The sequence below is a fragment of the Bufo bufo genome, chromosome 1, assembly GCF_905171765.1.
Source record: "Bufo bufo chromosome 1, aBufBuf1.1, whole genome shotgun sequence".
Taxonomy (NCBI): Eukaryota; Metazoa; Chordata; class Amphibia; order Anura; family Bufonidae; genus Bufo; species Bufo bufo.
The window spans coordinates 812,397,432-812,414,736 of record NC_053389.1 but is presented as its reverse complement, the minus strand read 5'-3'; the positions used below and the strand labels follow the sequence as shown (position 1 = coordinate 812,414,736).

The window sequence follows — 17,305 nt, the reverse complement described above, 5'->3', positions numbered from 1 at the left end:
AGTGCGCCCCCCGCCATTTAGGAATGTATGTTTGTTATTAAACAGACATCTCCCCCCCCCCCCCCCCCCCCCCCCCGGGCGTTCCTTGTAATTTTACCCCATCCAGAACTCCATCAGACCTCAGATCAGACGGAAAAGAATATTATCTTTATTTAAGAACTATCTTACTTCAGGGCAGACTCTCACGCTCTATCCCTGCTGGGGCCTGGGCTGTGCTGCTGCCCGCGCTGCTCCTGGTCTCCAGAGGGCGCACATGTGACCTGACTGCGTACAGCGCGTCAAGTCAAAGTGCGCGCTGTATGCAGCCAGTCAGGTAAGCGACTGAGCAGAGACCAGAGCAGCGGAGCGGCCGAGCCAGGAGGCGGAGCGGGGAGGGAGCACGTAAGTTAGTGCCAAGTGCTCACTTCTCCCTCCATCCTCCAGCGCGGCCGGCAGCCCGGCAGGCGCGGCAGCAGCAGCGACGTGGTCAGTGGCCTGCCTGCCGCTCAGAGGCTGGGGAGCTGGCCTGCGCCCTGAGGCTGGAGCCTCACCAGCCTCTGTGTCAGCCCGGCCCTGTACTTATCTGACTAAAGAGCAGAAATGAACAATAGAAAAACACAAGAATATAAAACACATAGAAATAATCAAACCAAGTCAACCGGCCAGTGATCAGAACCAGCAGTTGGAATAATAGTTGACTGTGGTCCTGTGGGCCGATCTGGGGAGACACTGACTGAGCTAGCTCTTTAAGGCCGAGTTCACGTGTGCGTTGTGAACTCCAACCTTATGTTCCGATCATAGTATCCGGCATATATGCTGGTGTCACGCTTCGGTGTGGGAGGGGAACACCACACTGAGCATAGGAGGGAAGGGGGAAAGGAAATCAGGCATGAGAACTAGGGTAAGAAGATGGACACCTCCTAGTGAAAACCCTAACCAAAATCCTGACTGACTACCAGTATGAACAGACCCCAAAGGTAGGTGAGTTAATAAACAAGAATACCTAGAGTCCTATCTAGTCCTGTAAGACCCTGGTACTAATGGCAGGGACGAGACTACCTGGTCCTCCAAAAGGAAGGACGAACAGGAGTCTCCTTCAGGCCTAATACAAACAATAGGGAAATGCAACACACAGAACCCAAACAAAATACAAAAGGGGAAAAGAAACACTTAACGGCTATGGAAGCCCCAGGACTCACCGAGATCCAAACCACAAACAATCCACAGAAGCTATAAACCGCACAGCATAGTGGGAGAAGCAACTATAAATAAGGAAGGTTAAATGACCACATAAGCAACACCTGAGGCAAGGGGTGCGGCCATTACCAGAAACAACACAGACGCCTATTGATCGACAAGGAAAACCTGTCAGATCAAACCACATGTTGCCAGTCTCACAGATCTCCTGCCACTCGCTGTCACCGGGACGTCCGTCGTTTTATAAGACGCATGTTTTAGAGGAGGACAATAAGAAAAAAATATTTTTTATTAGACCTCAGGTCAGACCACCAGTGTTAATAAGACCCTCAATAAGACCTCAGATCAGCCCCCCGTGCCTCAGATCAGCCCCCCATGCCTCAGATCAGCCCCCATGGCTTATATTAATCAGCCCCCATGCCATAATGGAAACGCTCATTAGCCTTTTGCCCCATAACACGCAGTGAAATTTTCCCTGACTTTGGAGGAAAAAGTGCTCTTATAAGGCAAAAATACGATACCTTCATCATGGGCTTCATGAAAACCAACACTTGATGTTAGTAAGGCCAAAGGCACATTCCAGCATCTTGTGTGACCTAGTCAATCACTTAATTATTATTTTTTTGGTCAATTTAAAGCACAGTTAAACCAGGGTTAAATTAGGTTTTTACACATCTGGAATTAGCAACTATTACAAATGGCAGGTTTGGTTCTGAAGTACCAGTGTAGTGCCCTAGAACAAGGGTTCTATGGACCATAGACGTTTGTAGATATTTGTCCCTTTGCTGCTATGTAACGTCAACTTACTATTTTATTGCACTTTGAAGGGTTAACCTGCACTGTGATTTATGCTGTTGTGTGCACCGAGCTAAACTTGATGGTTAACACATTAAAGGGAACCTGTCACCTGCATTTTGTGTATAGAGCTGAGGACATGGTCTGCTAGATGGCCGCTAGCACATCCGCAATACCCAGTCCCCACAGCTCTGTGTGCTTTTATTGTGTCAAAAAAACTATTTTAGTATAATGTAAATGAGGCTAACATATCCGGAGCCCAGCACCGCCCCGCATCCTCCGAATCTCCTCCTTGCTCCCCAACGTCAGAAAGCTGGAGCGCCGTAATCTCGCGATGTGCGAGCTAGCGCATGCGCAGTGTCGGCATAGTGTTCCTTCCCTGTGCTGGCATTAGCCTCAGGGAACGAACTGCGCCTGCGCTAGCTCGCACATCGCGAGATTACAGCACTCTAGCTTTGGGACGTCGGGGAGCAAGGAGGAGATTCGGAGAATGCGGGGCGGTGCTGGGCTCCGGATATGTTAGCCTCATTTACATATATATAAAATAGTTTTTTGACACAATAAAGCACACAGAGCTATGGGGACTGGGTATTGCGGATGTGCTAGCGGCCATCTAGCAGACCATGTCCTCGGCTCTATACCCAAAATCCAGATGACAGGTTCCCTTTAAGTAAAAAAAGGTTAACTGACTCTTTCAATGTATTTCAATGGCACAAGAGCCATGAGTTGTCAGAGTTGTCAGTTTTAGCCCTGCTACATCTGTATATTGTTATAACTTTATTTATTACTGCATTCTGTATGTTTATTGTAATACTATACCCTGTTCATTTGCACTGAACTGTGGAAAGGGTTAATGCACTGTCTACCTATGCATAGGTTTGAAGGGAAACAGCAGACCCACTGACCTTCTGACTGTTTGGTTTGGCCGTTTTGTTCTTGCACTCGTTTTCCACTCAGTCGGCAAACTGAGCATACCCCACCGCCAACACACCGCCAACACACCGCCACCTATTGCATTCAAATGAATAAACTTAACAGTTTTCCTGGATTTTTGAACTGATGACCTGTCTTCTGGATAGGTCATCAGTATCTGATCGGTGAGGGTCCGGTATCTGATCGGTGAGGGTCCGACACCTGGGACCCCCGCCAGTGCTCACAGTAGCTCCACACCTTCTCTTAGCTTGGTATCGCGCTCAACCCCATTCATCTCTATGGTGCTGAGCTGCACCTAGGCCAAGTGACCGATGAACGTCATTTGGGCTAGGGAAAGCGGTGAGAAGGCCGAAGCACTACTGCGAGCACTGCTGCCTTCTCAAACAGCTGATTGGCGGGGGTCCTGGGTGTCAGACCCCCACCTATCAGATACTGATGACCAGTGATGGCCAGTTCGCATTGTTGGCCCACGAACATATGCAGGTTGCCATCTTTTTTCACAAGTCCGGCGAGGGCTTACCTGTGCGCGAGCCGGTCTGAAAACAAGTGCGGTCAGCGGGAGCAGGCAGTTCCGAGAACAGCCCGATGAAGGCCCCCGGTGGCTGTTCTCGGAACTGCCTGCTCCCGCTGACCGCACTTGTTTTTTAGACCGGCTCGTGCACAGGCACAGGTAAGGGCTCACCTGTGCCTCGCCGGACTTGTGAAAAAAGATGGCAGCCCGCATATGTTCGCGGGCGAACAATGCGAACTGGCCATCACTGCTGATGACCTCCAGAGGATAGGTCATCATTTAAAAAATCCTGGAAAACCCTTCTAAGTAGGGGCCAATAGGAACCCTGTCCCACTCACAAGCAGGCACACAGTAACACAACTGTATTTATACTTTAAACCGGAGCTTAGGTTCGTTTAGGGCACAAGGCAAACCATTAAAGTTTTAGGCTTTAACGTATAAAAAGTGGCGGAGGATCCGCCGAAGTTATGGAGAGGCGGATCCAGCGCCAGGTATAGGGCTTATTAAGACCGGCGTTTTAAATGTGCCCCTATGTGTTCCCGTCTGTTCTGAAGGAAATTCGGGCGCCAACATACTTCCATAATTCATGGTTCATCATACCAATCGTATAGCAGTGCGGAAATTGACCTGCCGTGCAGACTTTCATATCTACGGCATGAGATCTGCGGCAAAACCGCATCTAATCCACACCAGAACCTGCAATTAGAAATTAAGGATTTTGGTTCGGATATGTAATACCCCAGATTTGGGGGTAAAACTATGGGCCTCTTTAATTACTTTATTTAATGTTTTATGTGTAATTCTATGCAATATTATATTTGTCTCTTGTATTATCTCATTTTTATCCAGCAGGGGGAGGTATTGCACAGCAATGGCTGGCTGTAACAGGGCTTAATCACCCCTCCTGTGAGTGGACTCTTCCGACTTCCTGCCAGGAGGGGAAAATTTAGTGTGTGTCAGCAATCTTTGGTCAGAGTTAGCCATAGAGGGGACTTGACGGGTCCTGTCCTGATGGTGCAGGAGAGCAGGGAAGCAGCTCATAGAGCACCAACTCCCCAGAGTTGAATTAAGGACTCAGGTAAAGTCTTGGGATCGCAGACAGCAGAGTAAACTGCAACCTCACTTCTACAGACACTGCTGTGAGGTGAGGGACTACGAGTAAACACACCCTCATCCCCAGACAACCACTAGGCCAGTAACATCTAAGTGCCATCTTATCTGCCACCATACCTTCTATGCTGGTGCCAGAAGTAGCCTGATGCTACTGTTTGTACTTTCAAGTTCTATGTTGCACTTAGTAAAAAGGACTTTGTTATGTTCAACTCTGGCCTCATTCTACAGTACAGTGCTGCAACTTTTCACTGCAACAGACCCCAGGGAGCAATGGCCCGAGGTAAAAAACCATGACCAAACTACACTACATCAGGGACACAACCATTCCCATCCGCTATACTGGCTCCCGTAGTGGCTCACTGCAGAAACGCACATACAGAGATTTGCATGGATCTTCTGTGCGTTCATCCGCACTCGTGTGCAGGTGGACTAAGGCCCCTTGGAGACGAGCGTTCCTCCCGCAGCGAGTCTGTATCTCAGCACCCGTCCTGACCTCCCAGCGCTGCCGGGGGTCACATAGCATTATATTTTGATTTATGATGTTATGTAACCCTTACAGTTATGAAATGTATTGGATAACACTGGCAGAATTATGCCAGTTTTATCAAATACATTCCAGAACTGTAAGGGTTACATGGTATCATAAGTCAATATAATGCTATGTGACCCCCGGCATCGCTGGGAGGTCAGGACGGGTGCTGCGTTGGGAACTCGCTGTGGGAGGAACGCTCGTCTACAAGGGGCCTAACAGTTTCAAAACCCCACGCTGATTCCTGACCTTCTGCAGGCCTCCAGGGAGATGCTAATTGGATTACAACAGGAGATGTGTATTCCCCACACAGCTTTCCAGACTCATCACTATTCCGTTTTTTTTTCCCACTCTTCTGACCCCCAGGACAAATATGACAATCACATTACAGAAAACATATGCTAATAATGCGGAGGACAATATTACACAATGAGGTGTAGGACACCTATTCCTCACACCATGGGAGATTCAGAGAGGACTCCTCCACAGGATAGAGCACGCTGCATCCGTTTTCCACATGCCAAGTGCTACTTCCCATAGAAATGGATGGGGGCTGTTTTGAGGCAATTATTAGAAGCTTATTTGAAGGCAAAAACATGTCAAAATCAGTGCCGAGACATTCTGCGCGAACTGGCCCTTATGAACAATTAAGAACAATTTTTGGCACAATGTATACATTAGACCCTTCACAATTACCGACAAAGACAAATCCGTTGGTTCTCCGTTTCTTTATAAAGTATCCGTTATTTTTAAAGGATGCTTTTAATAACAATCTACTCGCCGGTAGTTTTCCATCACCCACCCCCTGCCAGGCTCTGTTTAGTGACCTCGGGGCTGAGTGATTTGGAAGCGTCTCTTGCATTCACAATGTAATTCTGCCAGGGAATGTGAAAACTCAGGGTGGGTCCACACAAGACTTCTTCATGGAGGACACTAAACCGGAGGAAAACCGCAGAGAACTACACTCTGTGCCTCAAGTAATAAAAAAAAACAGATAAAGGTGAAGAAATCAGGAGAGACTGAGAAGACTGCAGATAACTAAAAACCTCAACCGCTAACGCGTGTCTTCCCCGCCTAAGACAGAGGCACATGTTTGGTGGAGTGAGGATCGGTCACAGCTTTATTTATCTTTTTCACCAAACCACCAAACTCTTATCACCAGAAACCACTTCCAGGAGTATGAGAAGCCCCACGGAAACCACAATGGGCAAGTCCGCCTTCTCCTCCGGTCTTAGTAATTTATTTCCACCGACCTCCAGCTGTGACTTAAACCATGACAACTGTAACAGAAAGAAATGTGAGACCAAAACATCATGGAGAAAAACAATCAAAGGGCGAGAGGGTGGGAAAATTCCTGTTGAAGGTGCCGGTGAAAAGAAACCGAGATGTGATAAGCCCTCCTATTTATTAACTCTAGCCATCTAATCTGGAGAGGAGGGAGGGGAATAAGGGGGAGAAAACTAAATACTCAAACAGGCAGACCCAGTGCTAAAGGAATAACCCCCCCCCCTTTCAGGAGAAACCACAATGCCGGAAGAAGACATGAGGAATTTAACACTTGAGCTGCCAACAGGATCTGCATTCAAAAACGCCCTCGCTATATGCTGTGGCATTAACTATTACCGCGAATTACATAACATTACTACAGGACGCTGCCTGTCCTGACAACTGAAACCAACCCATGCTCCTCCAAGGGAGAAGTTACATAATCACTGGATTTCAGCCAGAAGAGGAAGAGTAGAGCTGTACATACACAGTCAGGACAACAAAGGACACAGCACCCAGGACCACCAAGAAGATCAGATGGAAGAATCTACATTCTACCGATGGCTTCATCTGTTGGGTCTCCTGGCTCTATCATATCTGGTCCTGAAACAGGTGTGGACCCTGCTGATCGGGACCAAAAACCATATACTCTCCCGGTGGTGGAAGACTAACCTCAAGAAGAAGTATGGAGGATGGGCAGGTAAGAGGGGACGGGGTGCACATGAGGTGTATATACACACAGCCCAGATCCAGTATATACACTACTACACCATGACATGTATATACACACAGCCCAGACCCAGTATATACACTACTACACCATGACCTGTATATACACACAGCCCAGATCCGGTATATACACTACTACACCATGACATGTATATACACACAGCCCAGATCCAGTATATACACTACTACACCATGACATGTATATACACACAGCACAGATCCGGTATATACACTACTACACCATGACATGTATATACACACAGCACAGATCCAGTATATACACTACTACACCATGACATGTATATACACACAGCACAGATCCAGTATATACACTACTACACCATGACATGTATATACACACAGCCCAGATCCAGTATATACACTACTACACCATGACATGTATATACACACAGCACAGATCCAGTATATACACTACTACACCATGACATGTATATACACACAGCCCAGATCCAGTATATATACTACTACACCATGACATGTATATACACACAGCCCAGATCCAGTATATACACTACTACACCATGACCTGTATATACACAGCCCAGATCCGGTATATACACTACTACACCATGACATGTATATACACACAGCCCAGATCTGGTATATACACTACTACACATGACATGTATATACACACAGCCCAGATCCGGTATATACACTACTACACCATGACCTGTATATACACACAGCCCAGATCCGGTATATACACTACTACACATGACATGTATATACACACAGCCCAGATCCAGTATATACACTACTACACCATGACATGTATATACACACAGCCCAGATCCGGTATATACACTACTACACCATGACATGTATATACACACAGCCCAGATCCAGTATATACACTACTACACCATGACATGTATATACACACAGCCCAGATCCGGTATATACACTACTACACCATGACATGTATATACACACAGCCCAGATCCAGTATATACACTACTACACCATGACATGTATATATACACAGCCCAGATCCAGTATATACACTACTACACCATGACATGTATATACACACAGCCCATATCCAGTATATACTACTACTACACCATGACCTGTATATACACACAGCCCAGATCCGGTATATACACTACTACACCATGACATGTATATACACACAGCCCAGATCCGGTATATACACTACTACATCATGACATGTATATACACACAGACCAGATCCAGTATATACACTACTACACCATGACATGTATATACACACAGCCCAGACCCAGTATATACACTACTACACCATGACATGTACAGTACAGACCAAAAGTTTGGACACACCTTCTCATTCAAAGAGTTTTCTTTATTTTCATGACTATGAAAATTGTAGATTCACACTGAAGGCATCAAAACTATGAATTAACACATGTGGAATTATATACATAACAAACAAGTGTGAAACAACTGAAAATATGTCATATTCTAGGTTCTTCAAAGTAGCCACCTTTTGGTTTGATTACTGCTTTGCACACTCTTGGCATTCTCATGATGAGCTTCAAGCATATACCTGCTTCCCCCAAATATTGATTAAGGGGTTCTATATACCTGCCTCTACAAAATACTGATTGAGAGGTGCGATATACCTGCTTCCACAAAATACTGATTAAGGGGTTTGATATTCCTGCTTCAACAAAATACAGATTGAGGGGTGTGATATACCTGCTTCCACAAAATACTGATTAAGGGTTTTTTATATACCTGCTTCCACGAAATACTGATTGAGGGGTGCGATATACCTGCTTCCACAAAATATTCATTAAGGGGCTTTATATACCTGTTTCCAAAAAATACTGATTGAGGGGTGCAATATACCTGCTTCCACAAAATACTGATTAAGGGATTTGATATTCCTGCTTCCACAAAATACAGATTGAGGGATGCGATAAACCTGCTTCCACCAAATATTGATTAAGGGGTTCTATATACCTGCTTCAACAAAATACTGATTAAGGGGTACGATATACCTGCTTCCACAAAATATTGATTGAGGGTTGCGATATACCTGCTTCCACCAAATATTGATTAAGGGGTTCTATATACCTGCTTCCACCAAATATTGTTTGAGGCCTGCGATATACCTGCTTCCGCAGAATATTGATTAAGGGGTTCTATAATCCTGCTTCCACAAAATACTGATTAAGGGATTGATATACGTGACAGGGAAATTAATATAGTTAATCTGTCTGTTAGTTCGGTGGGTGACCTCAAAGAATGAGGAGAGCATCAAATAAGGAACGTGGCCCTGGTCATAGTGCTGGTGGAGCTCCTGTTGCAGGGAGAGGACGTGGTTGTTCTGTGCCAGCTACACGCCCAAGTGAAACACCTTCCTCAGGTGCACGTAGGTGACAGGACGTTCAGCGTCATTTTGTAGGCCCGAATACTGGTGTAAGAATGGTGAGGCCAGAACACGTAGAGGCGGTAGTAGTTTGGATGGCTGACAGTGCCTCCAGTTCCTTCAGATTGTATCCCACCCAGTCCCCTGCTGAAACCGCAGAGTTGGCACCTGCAGCCCATGGGTATCTGTCTTTCACCTCACCCCCTTGCAAATCAGCCAAGCAGTATGAGCCCTAAGTTATGCAGCAGTCTCTTACGCTTTTTGATGACTCTGCTGGCGGGGTTTCGGTGGGCCATCCACCTAGCCCTGCCCCAGAAGTGGAAGAGATTGAGTGTACTGATGCCCAACCACTTATGTTTCAGGCTGTGGACATGGGAGGACCACCACAGTACGTATCGGATGATGACGAAACACAGGTGCCAACTGCTGCGGCTTTCTGCCATGTGCAGACCGGCAAGGAGGGCAGGGGTGAAGAGTGTGTGGAAGATGATGATGATGATGAGGTCCTAGACCCCACATGGAATCAAGGTCATACGAGTGACCTGTGCAGGTCGGAGGAAGAGGTGGTGGTCACACAGCGCCAGCCGCACAGCAAAAGAGGGAGCAGGGTGCAAAAGCAGAGTGGCCATCTCCTAGCCAGTATGACCTGGGGGTCATCCCATACAAGCTCATATGTTGGGGCATCCAGTGGGCAGCATTTCTCACGACCTCCAGGGGGCAGCATTTCTACTAAACACACTTCTCTACCATAGACATACTCCTTGGTGGTGATATATATACTCCAGATTACTACCGACAACTGACACCTGTAAGGAATATTCCACAAATATCGCTGGCTCATTACCAGCAAACACCACATCCATCAGCGTGCAGACCTTACTGATTTTATCATCCAGGCACTGAAATGTATTATCTTGAGCTACATTCAGCCCAGTATGATCCTCCATATCCTACAGCCCAGTATGATCCCCCATATCCTCCATATCCTACAGCATATCCCTGCTTGACCCAATTAGCTCTGAGGTGTCAGTACATAGGACACCAGCCGACATATAGGGTTCAGCATCACACACCTCCCCATCATCAGAGAATCCAGGCTCTTCTCAGCACTGACACCTGCTGCACTCACAATCACCTTATCAGCGGCCTCCAAGGAGGTCCCTCCATGATCCACCACTGGTTCTGTACACCCTTCCAGCATACAGTCACTAGCAGATATTTTCTCTTCCCACATCAAGCTCACCGATTTGACACTCATTTCCTCAGGTACAACCGACTCCTGGTTGCCACTAGCAACCACCTTAGCTTCACAGGAAACTGACATGGCCGCCTCACTCTTTGAGCTGCTATCATTTACAGCACATATATTACATGTCACACTCTTGTCATTATTAACCCTGACCTCGAGGGGCGCACATGAGCTAATCCCGACATTGGACATTTCCTCAGTAACCACATCTGCTTCAGATTTTATAACAGTTTTCTCCCCCTCAGGTCTCACTATCCTGCTTCCTCTTACACGGGTTAGCACAGAATTCCCGAGGTTAGCCATGCCAAAGTTCCCTCTTGTAACTGACAATTCAGGTAAAGCCAGGGCCGGTGCCCATAAGCAAAGTAGGCCACCGCGTAGAGCGCACTCTTGCTGGGGGCGTCAGCGGTGGCCTACTTTGCTTATGGGTGGCGCCGGCCCTGCCCGCCGCTCACCCCCTGCAACCTGTGGCATCCCCATCTCTATGGGGTACGGACTGCTGGCTGCGCTGCGGAAGTATCTCCAACTCCTCGCACACAGCAGAGAGAGCGGGCTGCGGGCAGATAGGCATGTATAGTGCGACACGAGAAGAAACAGTGACCTCTACTGGACAAAGCCCATACTGCACCTCAGACAACTTCCCTGTCTCCTAGGTGCAGTATGGGCTTTGTCCAGTAGAGGTCACTGTTTCTTCTCATGTTGCACTATACATGCCTATCTGCAGCCCGCTCTCTCTGCTGTGTGTGAGGAGTTGGAGATACTTCTGCAGCGCAGCCAGCAGTCCGCATCCCATAGAGACGGGGATGCCACAGGCTGCAGGGGTGAGCGGCGGGCACCATGGCAGGGGTGAGCACCAGAGTGCTCATGTCAGGGTTCGTGTTTGGCGCCCTTGCCTTTCAGCATGTGAGCTCTGGCTCAGACATGGTAAGTAAGGCAGCAGGCTCCTGTGACAGGGGGAATAGGAGAGGACCCCTACTACTGTTTGTGGGTATAGTGTGCCTCCACATGTGCCATGGAGACCATGGTCAGTTCTTCTATGTGCAGCTCAGTATGGTGCCCTACGCCTGGCTTCACCAGGATTACATTGCCAGCTCAGTCCCTGTACACTGGGGAAGGGGGCACATTCCTGTCCCGTGAAAAAGGGGCATGGTCAATGGGCAGAATCAAGGGGGCGGCAAAATTAGCTTTTGCCTAGGGTGGCAAAAATCCTTGCACCAGCCCTGGGTAAAGCAGTGAATTTCTCTCCTGCAGACACCTGTGAGGGAGACATCTCAGCTGGCTTACCTGCCAGTTCACACACTGCTTTTACCTGATCAGGTATTGAGCTCATTTTCTGAAACAAAGGCAGGTTAGACATAGTATGTAACATCGCATTACTATTTCCACATAACAGTTATGTCTCTTTTCCATCAGACACCTTCTCATTAAACCTGTTGTTGTCCAAGAGTCCATTAGACTTTTTAAGTCCATGTTGCACAGTCTCAACATAAACCAGCATGGACTCCCTATGCTCAGGACTCTTTCCTAGCAACTTCTCTGGTTGCACTTTTGGTCACAAATCAGACTGTCCGATAGTGAGACTCCACCCACCATCACCTCATGGACTTTTGGCTGAGAGTCCTCTGGCTTTTCCCCTTCAGGTAGCTGAGCAGCACGCTCTGCAGGAGACTTTTCCCCATTCCACAACTGCCAGAAATATGAGAAGTCTCTGCCCTGTCTAAACTCTGCTCTAAGCTCAGCACACTTTAACAGTTCATGTTGTACAGTTCCATAATCAGTCACAAAAGTAAGAAATAGAGTCTTACCGGTCTCTAAACCCATCTTAAGGAACAACAGTACCTCTGGAAGTACCTGTGACACTCTTTGGTGACAATCCAGCTCAACCCATAGTGGGATTCCACCCACCAACAACTTGCATGTCTTCCTCTGCAATTCCTCTGGGCTCCTGACCAAAGGACAATCCGGTGCACACTTTCCCACTTGACGGCATCTCCAGCAGCACTCTCTCTGTTGCCGGACAGCTGCATGCTGTAGTGGTTCGTTTCTTCTAGCAACAGCATTACTCCACCTCCGCACATCCTCTCTAGGACTCTGTACACATTGGCAGGGAACATATGACCTCCTGAGAGCCGAACCGCTCTCCATCTCATTTCGCGCCCGTTGGTTGCCCTTAGCAATGGCACACTTTGCCTTTTCCTCTCGACCTCCAGGCACATCAACGACACCTTGGACCTTTACAAAGTGTCCACTCAGTGTTGAAGACTTTCTCTCCAGGGCCAACTGCAGTTGCGTCTCCAAAGCCCCCTGCTCTGCATCCAAGCCCACCATTTCACTTTGGGTAAAACCCATCTGTTTGGCCAGGGTTTCCCGCCGTTTTATTTGCCACAACCGTCTGACATAGTCTGCCATAAGACCCATAGTAGCAGACTTTCAGCAAGCAAGTCCACTTTAATCAGAGACCACAGCCTCCAGGTGTCTCTCTCTCTCTCTCTCTAGAGACAATTTCAGCATTCACATTTCTTTTGCACCGCATACATCACAGTCTCATCAGCAGAGATCACGGTCTCTTTAAATTGGGCTTCTGGCTCTTTAAGCTCCAACACAACAATTCCTTGCAAACAAGCTTTTCCACAATAGGCTTCTGGCCCTTTAAGCTCTGCAGCACCCAGCTTCATGTGCCATTTTCATGCCCAAAGCATCCTCCACCATATGTGACAACTCAGAGTCACTTAGCTCTCCAGGATCGCCGTCTTCTCATCTTAGACGGTTGGCACACCTCAAGAAGCCACTTGAACACTGCAGATTTGGGTGCAAACTGGCTACGACCAGCTTTATTGTCACTTTAAGAGCAGACCAAACATAAATCATAAACACAAATTCTAGGCCGTCTGGCCACTGACTATACAGTATTTCTCCCTCTCTATCGGGATCTGGATCTACCACCCAGCTCCCCAAAACACAACACAGTGCTTATTCTACACAGGGTGGTAGATCCAGATCCCGATAGAGAGGGAGAACTACTGTGTAGTCAGTGGCCAGACGGCCTAGAATTTGTGTTTATGATTTATGTTTGGTCTGCTGTTTGGACAATAAAGCTGGTCGCGGACAGTTTTCACCCAAATCTGTAGTGTTCAAGTGGCTTCTTGAGGTGTGCAAACCGTCTAAGATGAGAAGACGGCGATCCTGGAGAGCTAAGTGACACCGAGTTGTCACACCCCATTAACAATGGTGTTCAGAGAGTCTCTATTATGTCCCTCCCATGACTTCTCCATTAACCATATTAGACAGAGAGCCCCCATTATGTCTGCAGAGACAGTAGAGAAGGTGGTACTACGTACAACATTGTCACATGTACAGCAGTGACCACAGGGATGTGATCTCCATTTTTGAGGTCAACAGAAATTTGGCTGATGAAGAAACATCATGGCTTCTAACTAGTAAATCCCCAATGGTTTTACTTCACAGCAAAGGTTCATAAGAGATGGAATTCATCAAATTAGGGCCCATTTGTAAAATTAGCTTAAAGTTTTTATAAGATGATATCATTTTTTTTCCCATTGGAATGACAATCAGTAACCATTTAAGTGATGTTATCGCAAGGTTTACATACCTTTAGGGTCACAGAATAAAGTCCGCTTGCTGGATTTTGCTCGCACATAAACATTTTAAAAGTTTTGCCTGTGCATAACCTTCAGCATGACAGGAAGATGCGCATTAAGGAATTCAATGAATGGCTTGGTGAATGGTGTCTGAACCAAGGGTTTGGCTTTGTGTCTCATGTTAGCTCTTGTTGGAATGGAAAAGAACTGTACAATAAAGATGGTTTGCATCTTTCTCTCAAAGGAACGAATGTCCTCGGTGAACAGTTCCAGGTATTTGCTAAGAAGCATTTAAACTAGGAAAGGGGGGCAAAAGAGTGATAATCCAGCAGTCCAACTGCCCCCCGGAACAATGCCAGAAGAGGCCAGTAGCACAAAGGTTAAGAAATGACAAGCTCAGAGAGTCTTGTCTACAAATGCTCGCAGTCTAGGGAATAAGATCAATGAACTTGAGGCTATAATGGCATCTGAGAATATAGATGTAGTGGCTGTTACTGAGACGTGGTTCAAGGGGAGTAATGACTGGGATATATCAATACCAGGGTTCTCTCTATACAGGAAAGACAGAGAAGGCAAGAAGGGGGGAGGGGTGGCCCTGTATGTGAAAGATAACATAAAATCTAATTTGATACAAGTTAGCGAGAACAATTTAGAGTCAGTTTGGGTTACCGTGCAGCTTGATAATCATAAGGTAACTCGTGTAGGGGTGATATATAGACCACCTAGCCAAGTCAAAGAATTAGATGATCTACTAGTTGAGGAAATAGCTAAAATGACATTGAAGGGGGAAGTTATCATTATAGGAGACTTCAATCTTCCAGATGTAAACTGGAAAACCAAAATAGCTAGTTCTGCCAGGAGTACAGATATTCTAAATTCCCTACTGGGATTATCTCTACAGCAAGTAGTGGAGGAGCCAACCCGGAAGGAAGCCATTTTAGATTTAGTATTCACAAATGTGAATTTGGTATCTGATATTACTGTAGGGGAAAGCTTGGGATCTAGTGATCACCAGTCAGTGTGGTTTACTATAAGTACAGTGACTGAGTCACACCACACAAAAACAAAAGTTTTAGATTTTAGAAAAACTGACTTTTCTAAAATTAGATTAGTGGTATACAAGTCCCTATCAGACTGGAACAGTTTCATTGGAGTCCAGGAGAAATGGGACTACTTAAAAGTGGCACTATTGAAGGCAACAGAAAATTGCATTAGGCTTGTCAGTAAAAGCAAAAAAAGGAAGAGACCACTGTGGTACTCAGCAGAAGTGGCCAAAATCATTAAAAACAAAAAGATAGCATTTAGGAATTATAAAAAAAAAAAAACGAGGATGACAGACAAATTTATAAGATTAGGCAGAGAGAGGCCAAACAAGTTATAAGAGCTTCTAAAGCACAGGCAGAAGAGAAATTAGCTCAGTCAGGGAAAAAAGGCGAGAAGGCATTCTTCAGATACATAAATGAAAAAAGGAAACTAATACAAGGAATTACCAAATTAAAAACAAAAGAAGGAAGGTATATGGAAGAAGATAAAGAACTAGCTGACTGCCTCAATGAATATTTCTGTTCAGTTTTTACAAAGGAAAATGAAGGAGAAGGACCTCAGTTAGGAAAGAAGACTAATGAATCTTTTGATGCATGTGTCTTTACAGAGGAAGAGGTTCTAAGTCAGCTGTCTAAAATTAATACAAATAAGTCACAGGGGCCTGATGGGATACACCCAAAGCTATTAAAAGAGCTCAGCGGTGAACTAGCAAAACCATTAACAGATTTATTTAACCAATCACTGGCAACAGGAGTCGTCCCAGAAGATTGGAAATTAGCAAATGTTGTGCCCATTCACAAATAAGGTAGTAGGGAGGAATCGGGCAACTATAGGCCAGTAAGCCTGACATCAATAGTGGGGAAATTAATGGAAACCATACTTAAGGAGAGGATTGTGGAACATCTAAAATCCCATGTATTGAAAGATGAAAAACAGCATGGGTTTACTTCAGGGAGATCATGTCAAACTAAACTTATTGATTTTTTTGATTGGGTGACTAAAATAATAGATGGAGAAGGTGCAGTAGACATCGCTTATCTAGACTTTAGTAAGGCTTTTGATACTGTCCCACATAGAAAGCTTATCAATAAAGTGCAGTCTTTGGGCTTGGACTCCTATATTGTTGAATGGATTAGGCAGTGGCTGAGGGACAGGCAACAGAGGGTTGTAGTCAATGGGGTATATTCAGACCATGGTCTTGTTACCAGTGGGGTACCTCAGGGATCTGTTCTGGGACCCATATTGTTTAATATCTTTATCAGCGAAATTGCAGAAGGCCTCGATGGTAAGGTGTGTCTTTTTGCTGATGACACAAAGATTTGTAACAGGGTTGATGTTCCTGGAGGGATAAACCAAATGGAAAAGGACTTAGGAAATGGAATGGTCAAAAATCTGGCAACTAAAATTTAATGTTGATAAGTGCAAGATAATGCACCTGGGGCGTAAAAACCCAAGAGCAGAATATAAAATCAGTGATACAGTCCTAACCTCAGTATCTGAGGAAAGGGATTTAGGGGTCATTATTTCAGAAGACTTAAAGGTAGGCAGACAATGTCATAGAGCAGCAGGAAATGCTAGCAGAATGCTTGGGTGTATAGGGAGAGGCATTACCAGTAGAAAGAGGGAGGCGCTCATGCCGCTCTACAGAGCACTAGTGAGACCTCATGTGGAGTATTGTGCTCAGTACTGGAGACCATATCTCCAGAAGGATATTGATACTTTGGAGAGAGTTCAGAAAAGAGCTACTAAACTGGTACATGGATTGCAGGATAAAACTTACCAGGAAAGATTAAAGGACCTTAACATGTATAGCTTGGAAGAAAGACCAGACAGAGGGTATATGATAGAAACTGCTAAATACATAAAGGGAATCAACAAGGTAAAAGAGGAGAGAATATTTAAAAGAAGAAAAACTACCACAAGAGGACATAGTTTTAAATTAGAGGGGCAAAGGTTTAAAAGTAATATCAGAAAGTATTAC

General features: G+C 45.8%; 1 protein-coding gene across 2 annotated transcripts in view; it reads left to right on the top strand.

The window, feature by feature from the left end:
• Window positions 1–6,608: 6,608 nt before the first annotated feature.
• LOC120986580 (very-long-chain 3-oxoacyl-CoA reductase-like) overlaps window positions 6,609–17,305 on the top strand; it is a 148,750-nt gene continuing 138,053 nt past the window's right edge. Inside the window, exon 1 of one of the 2 annotated variants that reach the window (XM_040415240.1) lies at window positions 6,609–7,023. In XM_040415240.1, coding sequence (XP_040271174.1) covers window positions 6,861–7,023 — 163 coding nt within the window. In that variant the 5' untranslated portion in view covers window positions 6,609–6,860. The remainder of the gene's footprint in view (window positions 7,024–17,305) is intronic. The other variant, XM_040415239.1, reaches the window with a different exon arrangement.